The following is a 20924-nucleotide window of genomic DNA, read 5'->3' as shown; positions in this document are numbered from 1 at the left end:
TGGCTCTGCCCACCGAGGAGTTCACAGCCCTGGAGGCGGGAGGAACCAAGCAGTTGAAGCTAGGGGAGTAAAGTAGAAGGAAGTAGTAGTGGAGCTAAAGAGTGGAACTAAAGCGAAGAGTAGAAAAGCCTGAAGTTGGTCCGGCTGTGTGCCCGGACAGTGACAGCAAGGTCAGCAGACGGCAGTGATAGTCCGCAGGGGTGACTGCTCGGAGGTTGCTGGAAGGACCACGGACGGGTAGTGGCCCGGTGGTCTGGAGCAGTATACAAAGGACAGTCAGCACCAGGGCAGGGGCCTTTCGGATCCCGGCAAGGCTAGGAGTCGCCATAATTTGCCAAATCCGTCAGTGAAGGGGACGACTGTCTCCCAACAACCAAGTCCCGATAGAAGGCAACAGTCCAACCGTAACGGAGAGACACCGCCACCGCCAGGGCACCAGTTTCTCAGGGCCAGCGCCTGCGGGCAAAGTAGGGCTCCTCCGGCCCATATCCAAGCCGGGGAGCGGGTTACCGGTGGGAACCCATCGCAGCCATCATCAACATAGGTGCAGGACAGAGGGACCGTCACCGTCACCTACTGGGGAAAGCAAGTGCAGCCGTCCGTGGGAACCGTCTTTCCAGCCGTGTGTTTTACCGAGAACTGTGTCACCGTCTCAGGCTGAGTGAGTACCACAGTGCCGCAAGGCACAGCGCTGCCCCCGCGTCCCTGCGCCCACCAAGCCCTGCATCTCTCACCTCATCACTGGGCCCCGGGATCACCAACCCCTACCCACGGAGGGGCAACACAACAACTAGCTGCTTCCTGTCATCACTCCCGGGATCCCCATACAGAGCAGCGGTGGTGCCAACAAATCACCACAACCGTGGGTGGCGTCACGGACAATAAACTATATCCCAAAACCCAATTCCCTTTCACTCACGGGCGAGGAGCGCCGCTAGAGTCCCCGGGATCCGGCCCATCGCTTGAGCCACCGAGCAGCAGCAGCAGCCGCGGCAGCCGGACCCGAGCAGCAGTGGGAGAGCGCGGCGTCCCCTCCTCCGCCCGCGACAATAGCGTGAGAGAGAAAGACAGACAGGTAAAGACACATACAGACAGAGATGGATAGAGAGAAACAGACACACACAGACAGAGACAGAGAGACAAAGGTGGATAGAGAGACAGACAGAGAGAGGCAGAGAGACAGAGAAAAAGACAGACAGAGAGAGATGGATAGAGTGAGAGAAAGACATACAGACAGAGACACAGAGAGAGACAGATAGAGAGACAGACAGACATAGGGAGAGTGGGAGAGAGACAGACACTTAGTTACTGTCCTGAGCAACGCTGGGTACTACACCTAGACTACAATAAAATTGACTTTGTCTTTCTTTTTGGAATTAGATACTGTGGCAGAAGATGAAAATGCTGAAGACCCATTCCAAACCACCTGTGTAGCCATCAAAGAAAAAAGATGTCTGGCCAAGACGTTCCCAGTCGATTGTGCCGTGAAGCCTACCAGCATCTTATTAATAATGAACACTTCTTAGCCTCGGCATTTTACATGGCTGCTTTTAGCTGTAATGCACCCATTGCCTTACAAAGAGTAAAATCACTAGATGATGGACAGTATCACTCTGTAATTACAACTTTGGAGAAGTGGTGTCTAGGAGAAAGTGAAATACCAAAAATTAAATGTGACGGTATGGCCATTGTCTCTCTGAATCCAGGAATAGCAGCAGTCTTTCTTTCTATGCTTTATCCAAATAATTTTGCTGCTTCCTTATTCAAAATGGGCACTTTCCTTAAAAGTGGGCGTTATGAGGATGTGGTAATGAGATGTAACTCTTTATTGAATACTTACCCACACCACTCTCTTGAACTTCTGTTGACCAGAGGTCTTGCGTGGATCTTGTCTCAGACTAATTTAAGAAACGGGGTGGTTGACTATGTACAAGTCTTTACAAAGTTTAATGAGGAAGCTAGGCAATACATATGCACTAAGCAAAGAGACCACTTGCCCCAAATCATCAGTGCCTTCCACAGCTTCATTGCCTCTTACGAGAACAATAACTCGGAGGTAAACATGAACATCTTGCTTCATGACTGTTATAGCTTTCTAGCTGCCCTGACTCCTGATGATCTCCAAATATGTAAAACCCAAGCTGCTTACTTATTTGAGGAATGTAAGTTTGAAGAGTGTATAGCTGTATATTCCAGGGCCATTGAGGCCTTATCTTTGGAGAACAAAATTAAGGAAGAAAAGATTTCTTGGTTGTTGGTGGACCGGGCAGCAGCCTACTATTCTTTAGGCTGCCGTACTAAAGAAATGGTGCATGACTTAGCAGAGGCTTTCAGAATCAGCCCTAGTCATGCCAGAAGACGGTTTATGGAGATCTTCTCCAGTCAGGACATTGCTAGAGTGATGGATCGGTCCAAGACCTGCATCGAAATGGATTATGGAGACTTTAGAGAAGCCATTCGAGCTAGGCCAGAGCTCAGGTCAGACACTGGTACAGAACTTCTTTTACCAATAATTCAGGCCCTTGAGTTTTTAATCCAATGCTCCACTGAAAGCAGACGGGAAATGAATGTGCGTCTAGCAGACTGCAAACTCCTTTCTAGAGATTTTCGGACCTGTCTGGATATTTGCAACCAGTTAATCAGCTCTGAAAAAAAGACTTATCAAAACACCTTATATGTTCTACAGGGCTTCTGTCACTTCCACAGTAATGAACATCAACAATCCTTGAAGGACTTTCAGAAGATTATAGAAGACGAATCGCCGCATCCTTCTAGTTGTGTGAGGGCTCTATGTGGGAGAGGACTAATCCGGATGATAAGTGGAAGCTGTTTTCTGACAGCCCTTGACTATGTTACTGCCTGCAAGCTAAAATTAGATGAGACCTTACTAACAATTAAAACCTATGTGCCCTGGAACCAAAGAGGCCTTCTTTACAAGGTCCTACAGGAAGAAGGCGAGAAGATGCTGCATAGGACGTTTTCTGCTACCAATGAGCAAAGACTAACAAACAAAAATAAGACTGTGGAGCAGGATGACAACTCATCACAAGAATGGTAATAGTCAAGTATTCATAATAACTGCTAAATACAATCCGGTTCATAACTTTAAGGGAAACAGACAGTCCGTAATACTTGAGTTTTTTTCCTCGGACAAAGAGACATTCGAGTGCGGTCTGATTTTCATGGACTGACAGAATGGAGAGCATGGGGAATTTTTTTTTCTATCATCTCATCATCCGAGAAAATCAGATCCCACTTTGATCACAGTGTGATTAACATAACTAGTCATCTGCACCTAGCCTTAAGCCTGCTTTACACGGGACGACCGATTGTGCGATTTCACAATCGATCGTACCCGCCCCCGTCGTTTGTGCGTCACGGGCAAATCGCTGCCCGTGTCGCACAAAGTCGTGAAACCCCCGTCACACGCACTTACCTGCTGAGCGACCACGCTGTGGACAGCAAACGTCCACTTCCTGAATAGGGAGGGACGCTCAGCGTCACACAGCGGCCGGCCAATAGAAGCGGAGGGGCGGAGATGTAAACATCCTGCCCACCTCTTTCCTACCACACTGCCGGCGGGAGCCGTGGGACGCAGGTAAGCAGAGTTCATCGCTCCCGTGGTGTCACACGGAGCGCCGTGTGCTGCCACGGGAACGATGAACAACCTGCTGCAGGAAAAATAAACAATATTATGAAACTGAGCGACGAGTACACGACTCACGATTTGTGAGCGATACTGCATCGCTCAGAGGTTTCACATGAGACGACGTAGTGTACGATGTCGGATGTGCGTCATGAAAACTGTGACCCCCGACGATGCATCGCACAATCCATGGTGTCGTGTAAAGCACCCTTAATGAGAATCAGTCTGCTGATTTGTGCTTCCAAAGCCACGGGCACCATCAATCAGCCCTTGACTGCACAACTACAATCAGGTATTGATTTTTTTTTTTTTTTTTTTTTTTTAAATGCTCCGGTGTTCCACAAACAATATTTCTTGAAGATCTGACCAGGAACCATAGCCAGAGATGAGACTAGTCCAGTGCCTTCCCTACTTGGCTTCTCACGGCGCCGCTCTAGGGGATTGGCGGATTTTCCTCATAGCATGAGACCAATCACCCAAATTGGTGCTGGGATAATCTAAAACTAGTCTTATCTATGACAATAGTCCATGGTCAGCTCTTCAGACTACGTTCTCCCTGGAACACCAGAGCATTTCGAGGAAAAATATACCTGTCTGAAAATGTGCAGCCAGACTCTGATTCAAGCTGCCCAGTCCAATACCTCAAGAGCATGTGAAGCTTTGAAGTTCTCATGTTGACTTTTTTTTAAAGAATAAATTCATATGATATTTAATAGCTGGTAAGAAGGATACTCATTCTCATATTCTTCTCTCCTATTCCCCCAGTGATGTTTCAGGCGTGCACCAGCTAGCCAGTCTTCTAATGATGTTGGATCCCACTGATGACTTGTGTCGGATATTGTGTACAGATGCCCTCTACCAGATGGACCGCATTGAAGAAGCTCATAAGATGCTTTCCTTAGCCTTGAACAGCAGCTCTCAAAGATCTCCAGTCTTGGCCAGATTAGCGTTGCTCCAGTTCAAAAAAGGTTTCATTTACGATGGAAATCAGGTAATGCATGGAAAAAAACATAAACAATAAATACATTTCTTAAAAACCTTTTTTAAATAGGAAATATATTTGTAAACTGCATTCTCTTGAAAGTAAAGCCCTGTATATCTGCATGCTTAGGTTTCTACCAGCAGGTGTCAGCATGGTCCTACATTATTCACTGGCAGAGTATTGTTATTATTGGATAATTAATTGTTAGCCTGAAAAGGATTTGACATGTGCCTTATTATTTAAATTTGTAGGTTATTTCTCTATCATAGAAAGGAATAGAAAGAATTTAAATAGAAGGGGTTTTTTTTTCCCTGGTGTTCTGTTTTTTAAGACTCCAATTATCATACCATTCAAATTTACAAAAATATAAGAATTTCTGAGCTGTTTGATGTGGACTTTAAATTTTCTGAAGCATTTCTTCAAGAGGTTTTGAAGAGTTCTGGAAAACTTTTTTTTTTTTTTATTTTTTATTTTTCACTTGAAGTTTTTTTTTTTTTTTCTCTTTAGCAGCATTTTGATTGGACAGTGCAGTATAAGAAGTATTTTCCATGAATTTTTGAAAGAAATAAGGAGCAGATCTTTTCTAAAATGAATAAAAAAAAATCTCAAATTTTGCCTGCCAGTTTTAATGAAAGATGTGCTGCGGTTTGGTACTGGTAGGAATAAGAATGGACATGTTTCATCTGAACTGAAACTGAAGACTTCCAGGAATGAAGATCCAGGACACAACAATGTGAGATAATTTTGGTTTATTCAACACGTTTCAAAGCTATCCAGCTTCTTCATCAGTATAAAAACTACAAAATCTTTGGTTCTTATCCTGATGAATGAGCTGGATCACTTTGAAACGCGTTGAATAAACCACAATTATCTCACATTGTTGTGTCCTGGATCTTCAATCCTGGAAGTCTTCATTTTCAGTGCAGATGAAACATGTCCATTCTTATTCCTGTGTCTTGGATCTTCATTCTTGGAAATCTTCAACAGCATCATAGACGATACATGTCTTATCTATCTAATTCCTATTCCTACTATAATCTCTGTATGGGAGTGTACATGTACCGCCCCAGTGCCAGCAGCCGGGCTGCTGCTCTGAACCGGATCCGCAGTGGCTCGAGGAATCTCCGGACCCGGGAGGGGTCATGCAGCCACTCGAAATAAAGGGGGGTATTTACAGGGGGCTGTGTCCTTAGAGTTCGTGACGCCACCCACGGTGTGTGGTAAGGTGGAGTACCACCGCTGCTGTTGGGAGTGCCCGGTGGTGATGGGATGGCAGCCAGGTGTTTAACTCCTCCGTGGGTAGGGGGATTGCCCTGGTGCTCAGTGATGGTAATGAGGGGATACCGTTGGGGAGGAAAGGGTCACTGCATACTCACGCAGTCCAATAACGCTGACACCGACAACTTGTAAACCGAAATTCTGAGCACCGCTGCAACAGGGGGGAAGCACAACTGGATCCCGTGCCCGATGGTGTTGCTTGTTAGCCTGTGACCTTTCCCTTGGCACCTTCTTTACTGGTTGTCCCTGTAGTATAGAACTAGTCGGGTCCCGCTCACCCGTATGGCTAACAGAGTGAGCTTGCTCTCAGGGTTCACGCTTGGGATTTTCTGGACTGTATATTAGGAAATTCCTATCCCCCTCGTTGCGCTAGTACCCCAATTTTGGAGCGGGTGGAGAACAGATCTTGAAGGCTCCGTCCTCATCGGGTGAATTACCAGGACGCTTGAAGCTACTTCCTGGCCCAGGGTCAACCTATACTGTCATGCCCTGGCCCCTGCCTGGAGATGGCTCAAGGCCGCCGGCTGCCCTCCTTGGCAGTTCCATGCCCCTTGACACGATCCCCCTGCGACTGGGGTTCCAGCTGCTACCAGGCCCAGACCAATATCTGCCACCTAGTATTAGCAAGGAGCCCAGCTCCTGACCTCCTCCAACTGACTTGTGACCTCCTCATGAGAGTCACCATTCAACTTACTGCTCCTGACACGCCTGACCCTCCCTAACCAATCCCCTTAGTGGGCGGCCCTATTTCCTTCAGGCTACTCATTGGTGTGTCTGGTGGGTGTGGTGAAGAGTGTTTCTAGGATTTTGATTAGCTTGTTCTTAGCAACACCAAAAGCCAGGGACCCGTAACCAAGGAGAATGTGGATACTGTGCAGATGGGCAGATTGCATAATACCCTGTGACGACCTGATAGGCCTGGGTGTCACATACACATGTGTTGCTGCTGCAGCTGATCATGTCTAAATGCATGAATAGTTATGTCCCACACGACTATAAGAGGTGAGCGAAAACTCTCCTATTCTTTTTCCTTTATTAACTAGTTAAGACCCTATTTGGCACCTTTTTGCACCTGTATCTCTAGAGTTAAATTTGGTATTAAAAGCATGCACCTCTTAAAAGGAACTTGTCATCAGGTTTTCCCAATAGAAACTATGACCACCACCCTTAGGCCATTTTTGCTGTATTTTTTTTCTTTCTTTTTTTTTCAATGGCCTTCAGCTCAATCTCAAGCCATGGCAACTTTAATTTATGAACGATCTGTAGGAAGATCAATCTTTTGCATGTCTACATATGTCCACCAGGGTATAGAAGTCCCCGAACATAGCACAAAAAATAAATTTCGTAATTTCCTCATATAGTGCAGTCAGGTCCAAGAGGCGTTGCTGGTCTTCCTTCGGAGCCTTTTCTCTCGTCGCAAAGGCTGTCCTTATATTGCTTAATGTGTATGATGCATCCTACGTCATAAACATAGTGTCCCCCAGTGGTGTTCTGTCCTACTCAGAGAAGAGCAAAATACTGTAAGATGCTGCTCTGAGTGATGGTCGTATTTTATATTGGGGAAACCTGATATCAGGTTCCCTTTAGTGAATTGGGTGTATCTTACAATTGTCGTGCATCTCAACCACAAATGGGCTGCCGTACATATCTGGAGTAACTATTGTAGTAGTGCAAATTATGATTAATTTGACTGGCAGGCCTACCCAGCTCCACCTATTTTGGAAAAGCTGGTAAGGACTAGAGTAAAACGCCAAGAGTTGCAACATTTTTGATTAAATTCGACCTAACATCTTGATGAAACGGGGTCTCAGTGTGAACATAGCTGAAGAATTGGACATAGTTAAAGAAGCACGCTCTTCAAAGTTTTTAACCTCTTAATATATTGCAGTCATCATATTATATAGTACTGTGTACTTATAATTGCTTATTTTGCCATTCTACCCAGTTAATTCTTATGATTTTCATTAGGTTATGACATCCCATGATTAGAGAAACTAACAGAATCCTTCTAAGCTGCTGTCTAGAATCAAGAAGTTTCTTTTCCCTGCATGATTCATCACTGCAAAAGTCACTAGCAGGAAAAGGAGGAGGCAGCTCTGTCAGTAGTTGAAGACAGGGATGACTGATACAGGGAAAAGATACTTCCTGGTTCTACAGATAGCAGAGAAAAGAGAGGAATTTACTGGGTAGAAAGGCAAAATGAGCAATTTTAAATACACAGTGCTATATAATATGATGATTGCAATAAATTACAAGGATAAAAAATTGAGGGAAGTGCTTCTTTACTTATAATATACTTAATTCTTTTTTACATATGAGAGATATACTGTCACCCAGAGGTCTCTGCCAGTGGGCAACTCACTGCTCTTGAATTTTTGTTCCTGTGTATCAGAGGATTGGCTGAGTAGCTGTTGGCCAACTCTAAAGGCCGGTTTACATGCAACATCGCTAACGAGATATCGTTGGGGTCACGGAATTCGTGACGCACATCCGGCCTCGTTAGCGACGTTGTTGCGTGTGACCCCTACGAGAGACCGCTAACTATCAAAAATACTCACCTGATCGTTGACACGTCGTTCATTTTCCAAATATCATTTCTGGTGCTGGACGCAGGTTGTTCGTCGATCCTGAGGCAACACACATCGATACATGTGACACCCCAGGAACGACGAACTACAGCATTCCTGCCTCCTCCGACAATGAGGTGGGCGTTTCGTTAATGTGGCTGGTCTCCGCCCCTCCGCTTCTATTGGTGGGCCGCTGTGTGACGTCACTGTGACAGCGCATGAACCTCCCCATTAAAAAAGAGGTTGTTCGCCGCCCACAGCGACGTCGCTAGGAAGGTACGTATGTGTGACGTGTCCAAGAGATATTGTTCGCCACGGGCAGCGATTTGCCCGTGACGTACAAACGATGGGAGCGGGTGCGATCGCTAGCGTGTAAAGCACCCTTAAGGTCCAATTTTAATCAAGGTGTTGAATCAGATTTTTATTCGTTTTTAGTCAGTGTGTCAATTTTTTTACTCACAAAAAATGGAAAATAGCATTTGCTTATCCTACCCATTACATTGTTGAAACCAGGAAGCACACACATTGGAAATGGATGCAATCTGTGTGCTCTCCATGATTTTAACAGACCCATAGGCTATGTGTGCACGTTGCATTTTTTCATGCGTTTCTGCAGCGTTTTGAGCTGCAGCATTTTAATGCAAAATTGCATGCGTTTTGATTTCCAGGCAAAGTCTATGGAAAATAGGGCTTTCTTGTGCACATGATGCATTTACAAACGCAGCGTTTTAGTTGCTTAAAATTTGACAAAAACTCTGCGTTTGAAGAAGCAACATGTCAATTGTTTTTGCCATTTTGGCAGCGTTTTAATAACATTGAAGTCAATGTGAAATGTCTAAACGCATATTTGTCTAGAAAGAACACGTTTCACTTGCTTTTTACTAGCGATCTGCATTTGTTTTTGACATAATAAATGCAGGTCTCTCTCTCTCTTGGTCCGTCGGTCGCTCTCTGTCTCTGTCTCTATCTTTCTCTCTTTGTCCATGTCGGTCTCTCCCTCCCACCTCCTCTCTCATACTCACCGATCCACGATCATCAGCGCAGTGCTGCGCGGCGTTCACACTGTGGAAGCTTCTCCTTTTTTGAAAATGCCAGCCGCTCATTATTCCATCTAGTATTCACTGCTTCCTCCGCCCACCGGCGCCTATGATTGGTTGCAGTCAGACACTCCCCCACGCTGAGTGACAGATGTGTCACTGCAACCAATCACAGCCGCCGGTGGGCATGTCTATATCGAGCAGAAAAAAAACCTAAATAAATAATTAAAAAAAAAACGACGTGCGGTTCCCCCCAATTTGGATACCAGCCAGGGTAAAGCAACACGGCTGAAGGCTGGTATTATCAGGATGGGGAGCTTCACGTTATGGGGAGCCCCCCAACCTAAAAATATCAGCCAGCAGCCGCCCGGAATTGCCGCATCCATTAGATGCGACAGTCCCGGGACTTTAACCGGCTCATCCGAATTGCCCTGGTGCGGTGGCAAACGGGGTAATAAGGAGTTAATGGCAGTAGCCCATAGCTGCCACTAAGTCCTAGGTTAATCATGGCAGGCGTCTCTCCGAGATACCTTCCATGATTAACCTGTAAGTTAAAGAAAATAAACACACACATCCAAAAAATCCTTTATTTGTAATGAAAGACAAAAAAACACCCTCTTTCACCACTATATTAACCCCTCAAAAACACCTCCAGGTCTGACGTAATCCACGCAAGGTCCCACGACGCTTTCAGCTCTGCTACATCGGAAGCTGACAGGAGCGGTAGTAGAACACTGCCGCTCCTGTCAGCTCCATGCAGCAACTGAAGTGAGTCACGCGATCAGCTGTGCTGTCACTGCGGTTACTCGCTGCCACCGCTCTCAGGTGGAGGACTGCTGCTGTGGCCGCGAGTAACCTGAGTGAAAGCACAGCTGATCGCGCGGCTCACTGCAGTCACTCAGGGGATTTGTGATCACAGGTGAGTCCTTCACGTGTGACCGCAAATCGGCAAACACACAGAGCCGCGCGATCACAATGAAGTCGGGTGAAGTTCATCCGAGTTCATTCTGATCACGTGGCTCTTTCTCACAGCCAGCCATGCTCTTTTCCACAGTGCGGTCCCTCTTGGCTCTGCTGCAAGTCTATGGGGATGCTTCAGAGCTGAGTGGGACTGCACTGTGAAAAATGTGTGTTCTGGATGCTTTTCCCACTCTGTCTATGGCAGAGCAAGCTTCCAGAACGCATGAATTCTCAAGGAATGTGCACACATTGCGTTCTGCCGAATGCGTCTCACAATGCAGCTGTTTCGGTGGTGTTCTGAGACGCACATGGAGTGAATTACACGCTGCGGAATAGAACGCAACGTGCGCACATGGCCATAGACTTGAATCAATGAGTTAAAAATAGACATGTCTCCATGATTGTTTTGCAGACATATAGTATATATAAAAGTCATATTGTGCACAGCTCTAAAGATTATACTGGGCACTTGTTCTATCTGTGAAAAACACGAGTAGAACACGTATGTGATAAACAGACGTCGGAGTGAGGCCTAAGGTGTATGTGTAGTGTCAAGTTCAGTTGTCAAAATCAGTTTTTGGTGCTGCGTATATTTGTTGCTCACCATCATAATGCTACTGTTCCAGAAAAGTGAATGGGATTTATAAAACTCTCATGCATCTTTACAGTACGAAATCCTGCTGACAGGTTCTCTTTAAAACATTCTTGTCCAGTTGCTGAACGCGTTCTTCTCCAGCAGGTGGCAGTAGCGTCCTTTACTTTCTCTACTTCAAGGGTGAATTCATAAGTAAGAAACTTTGTTGCCGAAATTTATGCAATTGTAAATCATTTCTACTGATCTGAATGCGATTGTTTTTGGGGCAATCAGCATTGTATATTTCTCTAGACCCCATTTTTAGTCACCGGAATGACTGCAACAAATCTAACAGATGTGAATATATGATCAGTCCTGGGCTTCTGAGACTGTCCACAACATCTCACGCAACTCATTGGTCCTAATTCATCAAGAAGGGTGTTTTGTATGCCAGTCTTGATGAGTGTGGGCTGGATAACATATGCCAAATTCATTTAGAACAGTGCGCCTAGAACGCTGCACTTCTTTGCGCCACTACAAGAAATGTATGTCAGGGAGGGACTGACACAGAATTGCTTTCATTTGCGGCACTTCTGTGTCTTAAATTATGATTAATTTGTCTGGCTAGTGTCGCGGGCGGAGGGGAACGCGCTCACCACGCTCGGGTCCGGGGCTTCTGCTGCTGCTGCTTGGTGGCTCGAGCGATGGGCTGGACCCGGGGACTCTAGTAGCGCTCCTCGCCCGTGAGTGAAAAGGGATGGTTTGTTTGGGGAGAGAGTTCGTGACACTGACTCGCCCACCCCAGGGCTATGGGACACCCGGTGCCGGGCCGGACTAGTCCGGTGGTAGTCAGTGGTGGCTGGGCTCCGTGGCCCTGGTGGGTGTCAGTAAAATATGTGGCTTGATGAATAAAGTTTGTGTTCGTGACGCCACCTGTGGTCTGCGGCTATTAAGCCGCCGCTGCTGTGTGAGGCCTCCGGGGTGATGATATAGCAGCAATGGTGGTACTGCTCCCCACAGGTGGAGCGATGCCCCGGGGCACAGTTGGTGCTTGTGAGTGTCTATGCAGATGAAATAACAGAGGCAACTTCAAGGGTACAGTTTCAAGTTCTTTACTCACAATTCTTGTCACAGTCCTGCAGGGACCCTTGGACTGCTGGGACCACTGTCAGGGACCTCCGACGTTTCTGGGTGATTCTGGGAGTAAAAGCCGGTACGCTTCTCTTAAGTGTCTCTGCCTTCAGCTGTCTTCCTTAGCCTTGCCTTGGTAGGTTGAACCTGGCTTGGCCTCCACAACAGCCTCCAGGCTGGGGAGTCACCTGTCGGCTGATTATCCCTTTTCTAGAGGTACTGCTGTGGGCTGTGGCCCGGGGAGTTTACAACATTCCCTGGGCCTCGGTTTTTACTGTCTGGAGATGATTTTGCACTCCTCAGGTTTCTAGGGACCGTCCCCTGTTGCAGCTTGATCCCTCCACCGATGTTCTTGTGGAACAGGCCACCGCAGCTCTACAGCTACCCGTGGCCCTGGGACCCCTTCTGCTCTCTGCTTGGTGTCACCTGGACCCTCTGAGTCCCAGGATCTTCACCAGGAAGCGTCTTTCTTTCCTTTCAGCTCCTGACTGACTTGGAGCTTTCTTTCCTTTCTCTTCTCCTCCTTGCCTGCCTCCAGCAGGCCTCCTCCTCCTTCCCCACTCTCTCTTCACTCACTGACTTTGACCTTCCTCTCTTTGTCTGCTCTCAGATGGCTCCTCCCACCTCCCCAATTGCTCTGTTCTACCCTATAGGAGCAGGGATGGGTCTTACGGCCCCTCCCAGCATGCAGCATGGGAGGTTTTCTGCCACTTTCCCTGGTCCCAGTGTGTTCCTAGCAATGGGTGTAGTGTGGATTTACCAGGGGACCGGAGTTCACTCCTTTCCTCTCCCAGAATGGGGCATCACACCGCTGGATGGGGTGCAATGACCTGTGGCGACGGAAGCCTCAGGGGCGCCACACTCCCCCACAGCAAATCCCAGCACGTCCTCGGGCTGAAAAACAGAAAATGTGGAGAAACTGCAAAAACATTTTTACACGTGTGTAGAAAGAAAAACAATAAAACATTTCTTCCCTTTATGGGAGGCACATATAAGTAAACGTTGTGAACTTCTTATAAAGAAAACTCTAAGTGTGCACTTCCAGTCCATTGCACGGTTCGGGCACATCCCCCATAATTCTGGTAGGGGGCACAACGGGTGCAACTAATTACATTTTTGGCTACTACAAGTCCAGTAGCCTGGCAGTTCGTTTCTCTCAATCGACAAAGTGGAAAACAAAACCAGCCACTATGTCCAGTGGCCTGGTTACACAGGACACTTCACACATCACATTTACCAGGGACCACATTCCAGTCTAGTGGCCCGGTACACATACACAGGGGGGTGACTTCTTCAAAAAGTACAAGGGGCAGTAAGGCAGGAAAGGGTGTCATCTTCAAAAAGAACATTAGGGCAGCACAAAAGGGACATCTTCACAAAGCATAAGGGGCAGACAGGGGCTATGTACAGTTCAGCATCTTCTTTTCTTTACTTCAATGGCTGGGATCCTGCTTCGGCAGGGCCCTGGGTAGCAGGTAGGCCATGGAGATCTGGGTCTGCGTCTCCTGTGTGCTGGTCCCTGACCCACTGCGAGGCGCTGCAGCCTGGGCAGGAATGGGGCTTCTTTGTATGCTCAGCTCGGCGTTCCTGCAAAGGGCTGCTGGTTTGCAGAGGGCTGTTGCTGTGATCTTTGGGGTCTTGCTTTGGCCATGCACCTTGCATCAAACAAGCCATGGAGATCCGGGTCTGTGTCTCCTGCGTGGCTGTTGCAGGCCCGCTGCTCAGTTCTGCGGCTTGGGCCTGCTTTGAGGTAGTGCTGCGGCGGCTGCTGACAGGGGAGACGCTGCACGCTGGCATAGTGCGGCGCCACTCCGGTTCCTCTGAGGCCGTCTCCTCCCGCAGGATGTGGACGTGCAGGGCGTACCAGCCCCGGCTTCCCATCAGCCGGGTGTACTCCACAGCGTCACCCGGCTTAGCCTCTCGGCCTGGGTGGCCTTTGGGCAGGTGTTCTTCAATATCACGTCGGGCCACAAAAACATCTTTACCCAGTGCGGGCTCTCTGATGAAGCCCCAGCCTCCTTTCTGCCGGAAATCTACCACTAGGCCCCGTCTCACTGGGCCCTGTGACCCCTTAAGGGCCTTACGGATTTGATCCTTGGAGGCCAGGTTGGACGACTCCTCGGCCCTCCGCTTCTTCTCCCGGGCCTCCCGCTCCCGCTGGTACTCCTCCACTAATCTCTGGCAGGTCAGCTCATTTGCCAGGGGGGTCTCCTTGGGCCACAGTGGCTGCTGCAGTCTCCCACTCTCGATGGGCGCCACGTCCCAGTTCACTCCCGGGGATGTTGTTCCCAGGAGGCTTACTGGGGGACTCGGTAGGGGGCCCACTAACTGCTCGGGGTCCTCCCCTCCCCAGGCGCCATCTTCTGGGGTTGCCGGCAGGCCTCCGGTGCCCCACCGGGCGTCAGCGGGGATGGCTGGGAAAGCTCCGGTGCCCCACCGGGCGTTAGCGAGGCTGGCTGGGAAAGCTAGCGGGACGGTGGAGGGACTGGGCGGTGGCGCTTGGTAGGGTCTTGGGTCCGGACGGGTGAGGGTTTCAAACAGCTCACCCGGTCGCTGCTCTGCGGCCTCCATCCTGTGGCCCACGCTCTCCGGCACCATCGAGGTTCCACTCCGCCGGTCCACCTCTGTTTGCATGTTGTTCAGCCTCCGAGCCAGGATTCTCATTTCCTCCCGGAGCAGGTCCAGCTCGGGATCCATCTTCCCGGTCCCTGGTGCGCACTTCTGCAGCCTCTCTGCCATGCTGCCGACCTGGGGAACGCTTGCTGGAACACTGCTCGGGTGCTCGACCACACCACTCGGCTGCACCCTTTCCCTTCTCGGAGGCGGGGCCGGAGGCTGCACTAGCATCTGGCGCCAGACTGGCACCCAGCCCATCACGGCCGGCACCGCTCCGCTCGCTATCAGGTACATCTTCTTTATCTGCTGGTCTGGCATTTAGACTCTTACTGCCAGCCGGCCAGCTCGTCTAGTCGCCATTTCTTCTTTCTCCGCCTTCTATGGCGGGCACCGCTTCGCGCTCTTTTCTTGGACAAGGGGGCAGGGCTTCTCTTCGCGCCCTTTCTTCTGGCATGCCCCCCTTCTTCCCGCGCTCAGTGGCTTCAATAGCGGCAGTTTCTCACAGTATAACACAGGCTATTTCACGATTCTTCAGGCGCACAGTACCCGGTGGAACCGTGCACGTTATCCTGTTCGTGACGCCAAAGTTGACTCGCCCACCCCAGGGCTATGGGACACCCGGTGCCGGGCCGGACTAGTCCGGTGGTAGTCAGTGGTGGCTGGGCCCGGCTCCGTGGCCCTGGTGGGTGTCAGTAAAATATGTGGCTTGATGAATAAAGTTTGTGTTCGTGACGCCACCTGTGGTCTGCGGCTATTAAGCCGCCGCTGCTGTGTGAGGCCTCCGGGGTGATGATATAGCAGCAATGGTGGGCAATGGTGGTACTGCTCTCCACAGGTGGAGCGATGCCCCGGGGCACAGTTGGTGCTTGTGAGTGTCTATGCAGATGAAATAAAAGAGGCAACTTCAAGGGTACAGTTTCAAGTTCTTTACTCACTATTCTTGTCACAGTCCTGCAGGGACCCTTGGACTGCTGGGACCACTGTCAGGGACCTCCGCCGTTTCTGGGTGATTCTGGGAGTAAAAGCCGGTACCCTTCTATTAAGTGTCTCTGCCTTCAGCTGTCTTCCTTAGCCTTGCCTTGGTAGGTTGAACCTGGCTTGGCCTCCACAACAGCCTCCAGGCTGGGGAGTCACCTGTCGGCTGATTATCCCTTTTCTAGAGGTACTGCTGTGGGCTGTGGCCCGGGGAGTTTACAACATTCCCTGGGCCTCGGTTTTTACTGTCTGGAGATGATTTTGCACTCCTCCGGTTTCTAGGGACCGTCCCCTGTTGCAGCTTGATCCCTCCACCGATGTTCTTGTGGAACAGGCCACCGCAGCTCTACAGCTACCCGTGGCCCTGGGACCCCTTCTGCTCTCTGCTTGGTGTCACCTGGACCCTCTGAGTCCCAGGATCTTCACCAGGAAGCGTCTCTTTCTTTCCTTTCAGCTCCTGACTGACTTGGAGCTTTCTTTCCTTTCTCTTCTCCTCCTTGCCTGCCTCCAGCAGGCCTCCTCCTCCTTCCCCACTCTCTCTTCACTCACTGACTTTGACCTTCCTCTCTTTGTCTGCTCTCAGATGGCTCCTCCCACCTCCCCAATTGCTCTGTTCTACCCTATAGGAGCAGGGATGGGTCTTATGGCCCCTCCCAGCATGCAGCCTGGGAGGTTTTCTGCCACTTTCCCTGGTCCCAGTGTGTTCCTAGCAATGGGTGTAGTGTGGATTTACCAGGGGACCGGAGTTCACTCCTTTCCTCTCCCAGAATGGGGCATCACACCACTGGATGGGGTGCAATGACCTGTGGCAACAGAAGCCTCAGGGGCGCCACAACGCCACCTAAGGGGGGCGGTGATGATGATAGCACCACCGCTGCTGGTGACGGGGATCCCGGGAGAGATGGTAGGGAGCAGCGAGGATGTTGTCCCCTCTGTGGGTAGGGGGTTGGTGATCCCGGGGCCCGGTGGTGTAACGGGGAGGCTGGATGGCTGGGGTGCAGGGACTGCGCGGCGCGGTGCCGGACGGCACTGGTGTACTCACTCAGGCAATCACTGACAGAGTCTCTGGTAAACCAAAACGGCCAGATGGACGGGTCCCGCAGCCGGCTGCAGTGTTGTTGTTGTGCTCTCCCCGGACGGCTGATGGTGGCTGTCTTTCCCTGCACCTTTTAGAATGTTCTGACTCCTGTGGTTGCCCACCGGTAGTCCACTCCCCGGCGTATAGGTGCCATAGGAGCCCGTTTTGCCCGCTGGCGCTGGCCCTTGGATCTCTAGCCTGTGGCGGTGGCTGTATATCCTCACGGTGTGGACTGTTGCCTTCTGTCGGGACTTGGTTGTTGGGGAACCCCTGGGGTTCCTGTCACACTCGGATTTGACTATTGACGGTGGCTCCAAGCCTGGTCGGGGTCCGATGGCCCTGCCTGTGTGCTTAGCTTAACTCTGCTCCCTGGTTCGGTATCGGCGGGCCAACGCCCGAACCCGGTCCTTACGGCTTTGCAGAGTTCCACTAACTCCTGCAGACGGCCACCACCATCTGCCAACCTTGCTGTCAGTGCCTGGGCTCCTACCCAGACACCTGAAGTGTTTACTCCTCTCACTTCCACCTCCAAAACTGATCTGACACTTTTCCCGCCTCCAGGCCTGTGTACTCCACGGTGGGTGGGGCCAACCGCCTGGCTCCGCCCCACCTGGTGTGGACATCAGACCTTGGAGGGAGGCAACAAGGGTTTTTGATTGACTGTTGTAACTGTCTAGGGTGGGAGGTGTGTATGTTGGTATGTATGGCTAGTCCAGGGCGTCACACTAGCTAGGATGTAACCCTTCCAACCCGAGCTTTGACCACTTTTCAAAAAGTTTGCCAAATTGGCCGTGACTGGCACAAAGATGCCAAAAATACTACGCGTTGTGCAAACTTACTGCAACATTTCAAGCAATTTTATGCTAGAAAACTGAAATGACATGCTTTATTAATCAGACCCATTGTATTTCTTAGCACTATAGCTGGAGATTAGTTTGGCAGGCGGTCTGAATATACCTATAATCTATAATATACAAATAGATGTAAATGACAAAGTTTATTCTTCATAGTTGAGCCAGGAATATGTTTGTGCTCTTCGCCAGTTATTTCTACCTGCTGGACATTACTAGGGAAGTAATCCCGTAATGAGATTTCAATGTCACACTACTACATCCCAACTAGTGATAGTAAAGGTCCTACTGTACAGGTCGCTCTGGCAGAGGTGTTCTGTCACTATCTGTCACGGCCGTCTCTCTGTTACTAGACATGATCTGGGCCAGAGTCTCTCATTGCCTTCTGAGACTCCTCACATTAAACATATTCCCTTTCCTTTGGTACTGAAAGAGTTAATGTCAGTTTTACTTTCCAGCAGCTTCTGACTCCTGGCCTCAGGTGTTTCCGGTTGGTGACCACTCCCTTCCCCTATATATGATCACATCTCCCAGTAGAGTTCATTAGTTATTTTGATTCATTTTGAAGCTAGACCTTGAGGTGGAAGGAGATACTGGAGCCCTTGTTGCTGTGCAGGGATGCAGTCTGCAGTCTTGATGTCTGACTGCAGCCATGAAGTTAAGCTTTATCACTTTGTTGTTTCCCCTGTCCGTCATACCTTCCCTTCATGTTGTATTAGTGCAGCGGTGGGACTAGCGATCCTTACTTGCCAGCTCACTAGCCAGGGTTATTACAGGGTCTCTCAGGGCCTCAAGTATCCTGCACGGCTTCAGTCTGAATCTGCAATGTGCACATTCAAGTAAGAATAAGTAAAACTATTGTATGAATAGGTGTGTCTAAACATTTGACTGGTACTTTACACTCACTTAAGGCCCCGTCACACTAAGCAACATCGCTAGCAACATCGCTGCTAACGAACAACTTTTGTGACGTTGCTAGCGATGTTGCTGTGTGTGACATCCAGCAACAACCTGGCCCCTGCTGTGAGGTCGTTGGTTGTTGCTGAATGTCGTGGGCCATTTTTTTAGTTGTTGCTCTCCCGCTGTGAAGCGCAGATCGCTGTGTGTGACAGCGAGACAGCAACAACTAAATGTGCAGGCAGCAGGAGCCGGCTTCTGTGGAGGCTGGTAACCACAGTAAACATCGGGTAACCAAGAAGCCCTGTCCTTGGTTACCCGATATTTACCTTTGTTACCAGCCTCCGCCGCTCTCACTGTCAGTGTTGGCTCCTGCTCTGTGCACATGTAGCTACAGGACACATCGGGTTAATTAACCCGATGTGTGCTGTAGCTAGGAGAGCAAGGAGCCAGCGCTAAGCATTGTGCGCTGCTCCCTGCTCTGTGCACATGTAGCTGCAGCACACATCGGGTAATTAACCCGATGTGTGCTGTAACTAGGAGAGCAAGGAGCCAGCGCTCAGTGTGCGCTGCTCCCTGCTCTCTGCACGTGTAGCTCCGTGCGCTGGTAACCAAGGTAAATATCGGGTTGGTTACCCGATATTTACCTTAGTTACCAAGCGCAGCATCTTCCACGCGGCGCTGGGGGCTGGTCACTGGTTGCTGGTGAGCTCACCAGCAACTCGTGTAGCGACGCTCCAGCGATCCCTGCCAGGTCAGGTTGCTGGTGGGATCGCTGGAGCGTCGCAGTGTGACATCTCACCAGCAACCTCCTAGCAACTTACCAGCGATCCCTATCGTTGTTGGGATCGCTGGTAAGTTGCTTAGTGTGACTGGACCTTTACAGTGGTAATGGATATGAGGTGGCCTCAGACAGCTATAGCTTTATTAATAGAAAGAGAGCTTTTACTAATGCCCACCTATATATACTTATGTTCAAACAATTTACTGGTACTGTATAAATAAGGCAGTATATGATTTGCATACACGCAGTCATGTTCCAAAAAGATGTGCATGGTCGGGTTTTGCTTTCTAGTCTCGCCCCAGTCTCTGCCTGCACCAAAATTAACATCTATGATGATAACAGGGTGGAAGGCCACGCAGGCAAGCAGGGGTGGGAATAGATGGCAAGATCTAACCCACATATTAACTTCCTGTTGCACCTGTTAATCAAATAGCAGTGTGTTGCTGGAACTTTACTTGCACATATTTCTGAAATAAAGCATCCAATCTCAAAATAAAATGTATGCTTACATTCAGCATCCTAGTGCCAGTATAGCACTGGCTTTACTTTATATATGAAAATCCTGCTGGTTGTTCCCTTTAAGGTCCCCACAAGTCCACAGCTATACACTCCTTGTTTCCCAGGTTCATACCTGCTGCAGCTGAGTTCACCTTTCTGTCTGCTCCATTACCCAGGATGTAACTTAAGGAGGATCCAGCCAAGTTAAGGATCTACAACTGCCACTTCTTATTCTAGTTACCAGACTTGGAGCCTCAGCGCCCTTCCTAACACACACATCCAGTATGCAGCGCCTTTCTACTTGCTCATAACCACTTCCTTATCTAACCAGGAAGAATCCCCCTTTGGCCCTCCAAAACTCCTTCCGACTGGAGGGCTGGTCACTTCCTAACCTCTCCTTACCCAGATGACTTTACTGCAACTTATTTCCTACTGTGAAACTTTCAAAAGTCGCATTTCTATAATAAAACACTATAAGTGTGTATTGATATGAGCTCAAACAATGTAAGAGGACTAGGAACAACAGATCTTTAGGGGAGTGTGATGTGATGTGTGATGGTTTTATTTTTTGCGCCCTGAGCTAATATTTTTACTGATACCATTTTGGAGTAGATACAATGCTTTGATTGCCTATAGTGATGGGCGAGTGTGCTCGGCACTGCTCGATACGCAATCAAACATCGGGGTGCTTGGGTATGCTCATTATTCAGCCAAGTATTTTGGGTGCTTGAGCACCATGATTGAGTCGCCGTCCTGCATGTTTTGTGCCTGTTAACCAGCCAATCAATAGGCAGAGATTGCCTGCCATACACAGTAATACCATAGCCATATTGGCTACTTGTATTACTGTGATTGGCCGCATCGCATCACTGTGTCTTATATGAGACCTGGGAGCACGATGCTCAGCACACTGTGCTCTTGAAGCAGTTCAGGGAGAGTTGATGTAGGACGGAGAGCTTGGATTAAACCAGGGTTTGTACACTTGCACCTTTTTAGTGCCTTTCTTGTGGCACTAAAGGGTGTTTTTTGCCTTATCCAACCTTATAAATA

At 49.1% G+C, this 20924-nt stretch overlaps 1 protein-coding gene across 1 annotated transcript in view; it reads left to right on the top strand.

Annotated features, from left to right (window-relative positions):
• Nucleotides 1-1450: 1450 nt before the first annotated feature.
• TTC34 (tetratricopeptide repeat domain 34) overlaps nt 1451-20924 on the top strand; it is a 150252-nt gene continuing 130778 nt past the window's right edge. Inside the window, exons 1-2 of the mRNA XM_075327959.1 lie at nt 1451-3054; nt 4412-4637. Of these exons, the coding sequence (XP_075184074.1) occupies nt 1451-3054; nt 4412-4637 (1830 nt within the window). The remainder of the gene's footprint in view (nt 3055-4411; nt 4638-20924) is intronic.

The sequence above is a fragment of the Anomaloglossus baeobatrachus genome, chromosome 11 (assembly GCF_048569485.1).
Source record: "Anomaloglossus baeobatrachus isolate aAnoBae1 chromosome 11, aAnoBae1.hap1, whole genome shotgun sequence".
Classification (NCBI taxonomy): Eukaryota; Metazoa; Chordata; class Amphibia; order Anura; family Aromobatidae; genus Anomaloglossus; species Anomaloglossus baeobatrachus.
The sequence above is the reverse complement of the archived record's forward strand: the minus strand, read 5'-3'. Positions and strand labels throughout refer to the sequence as shown.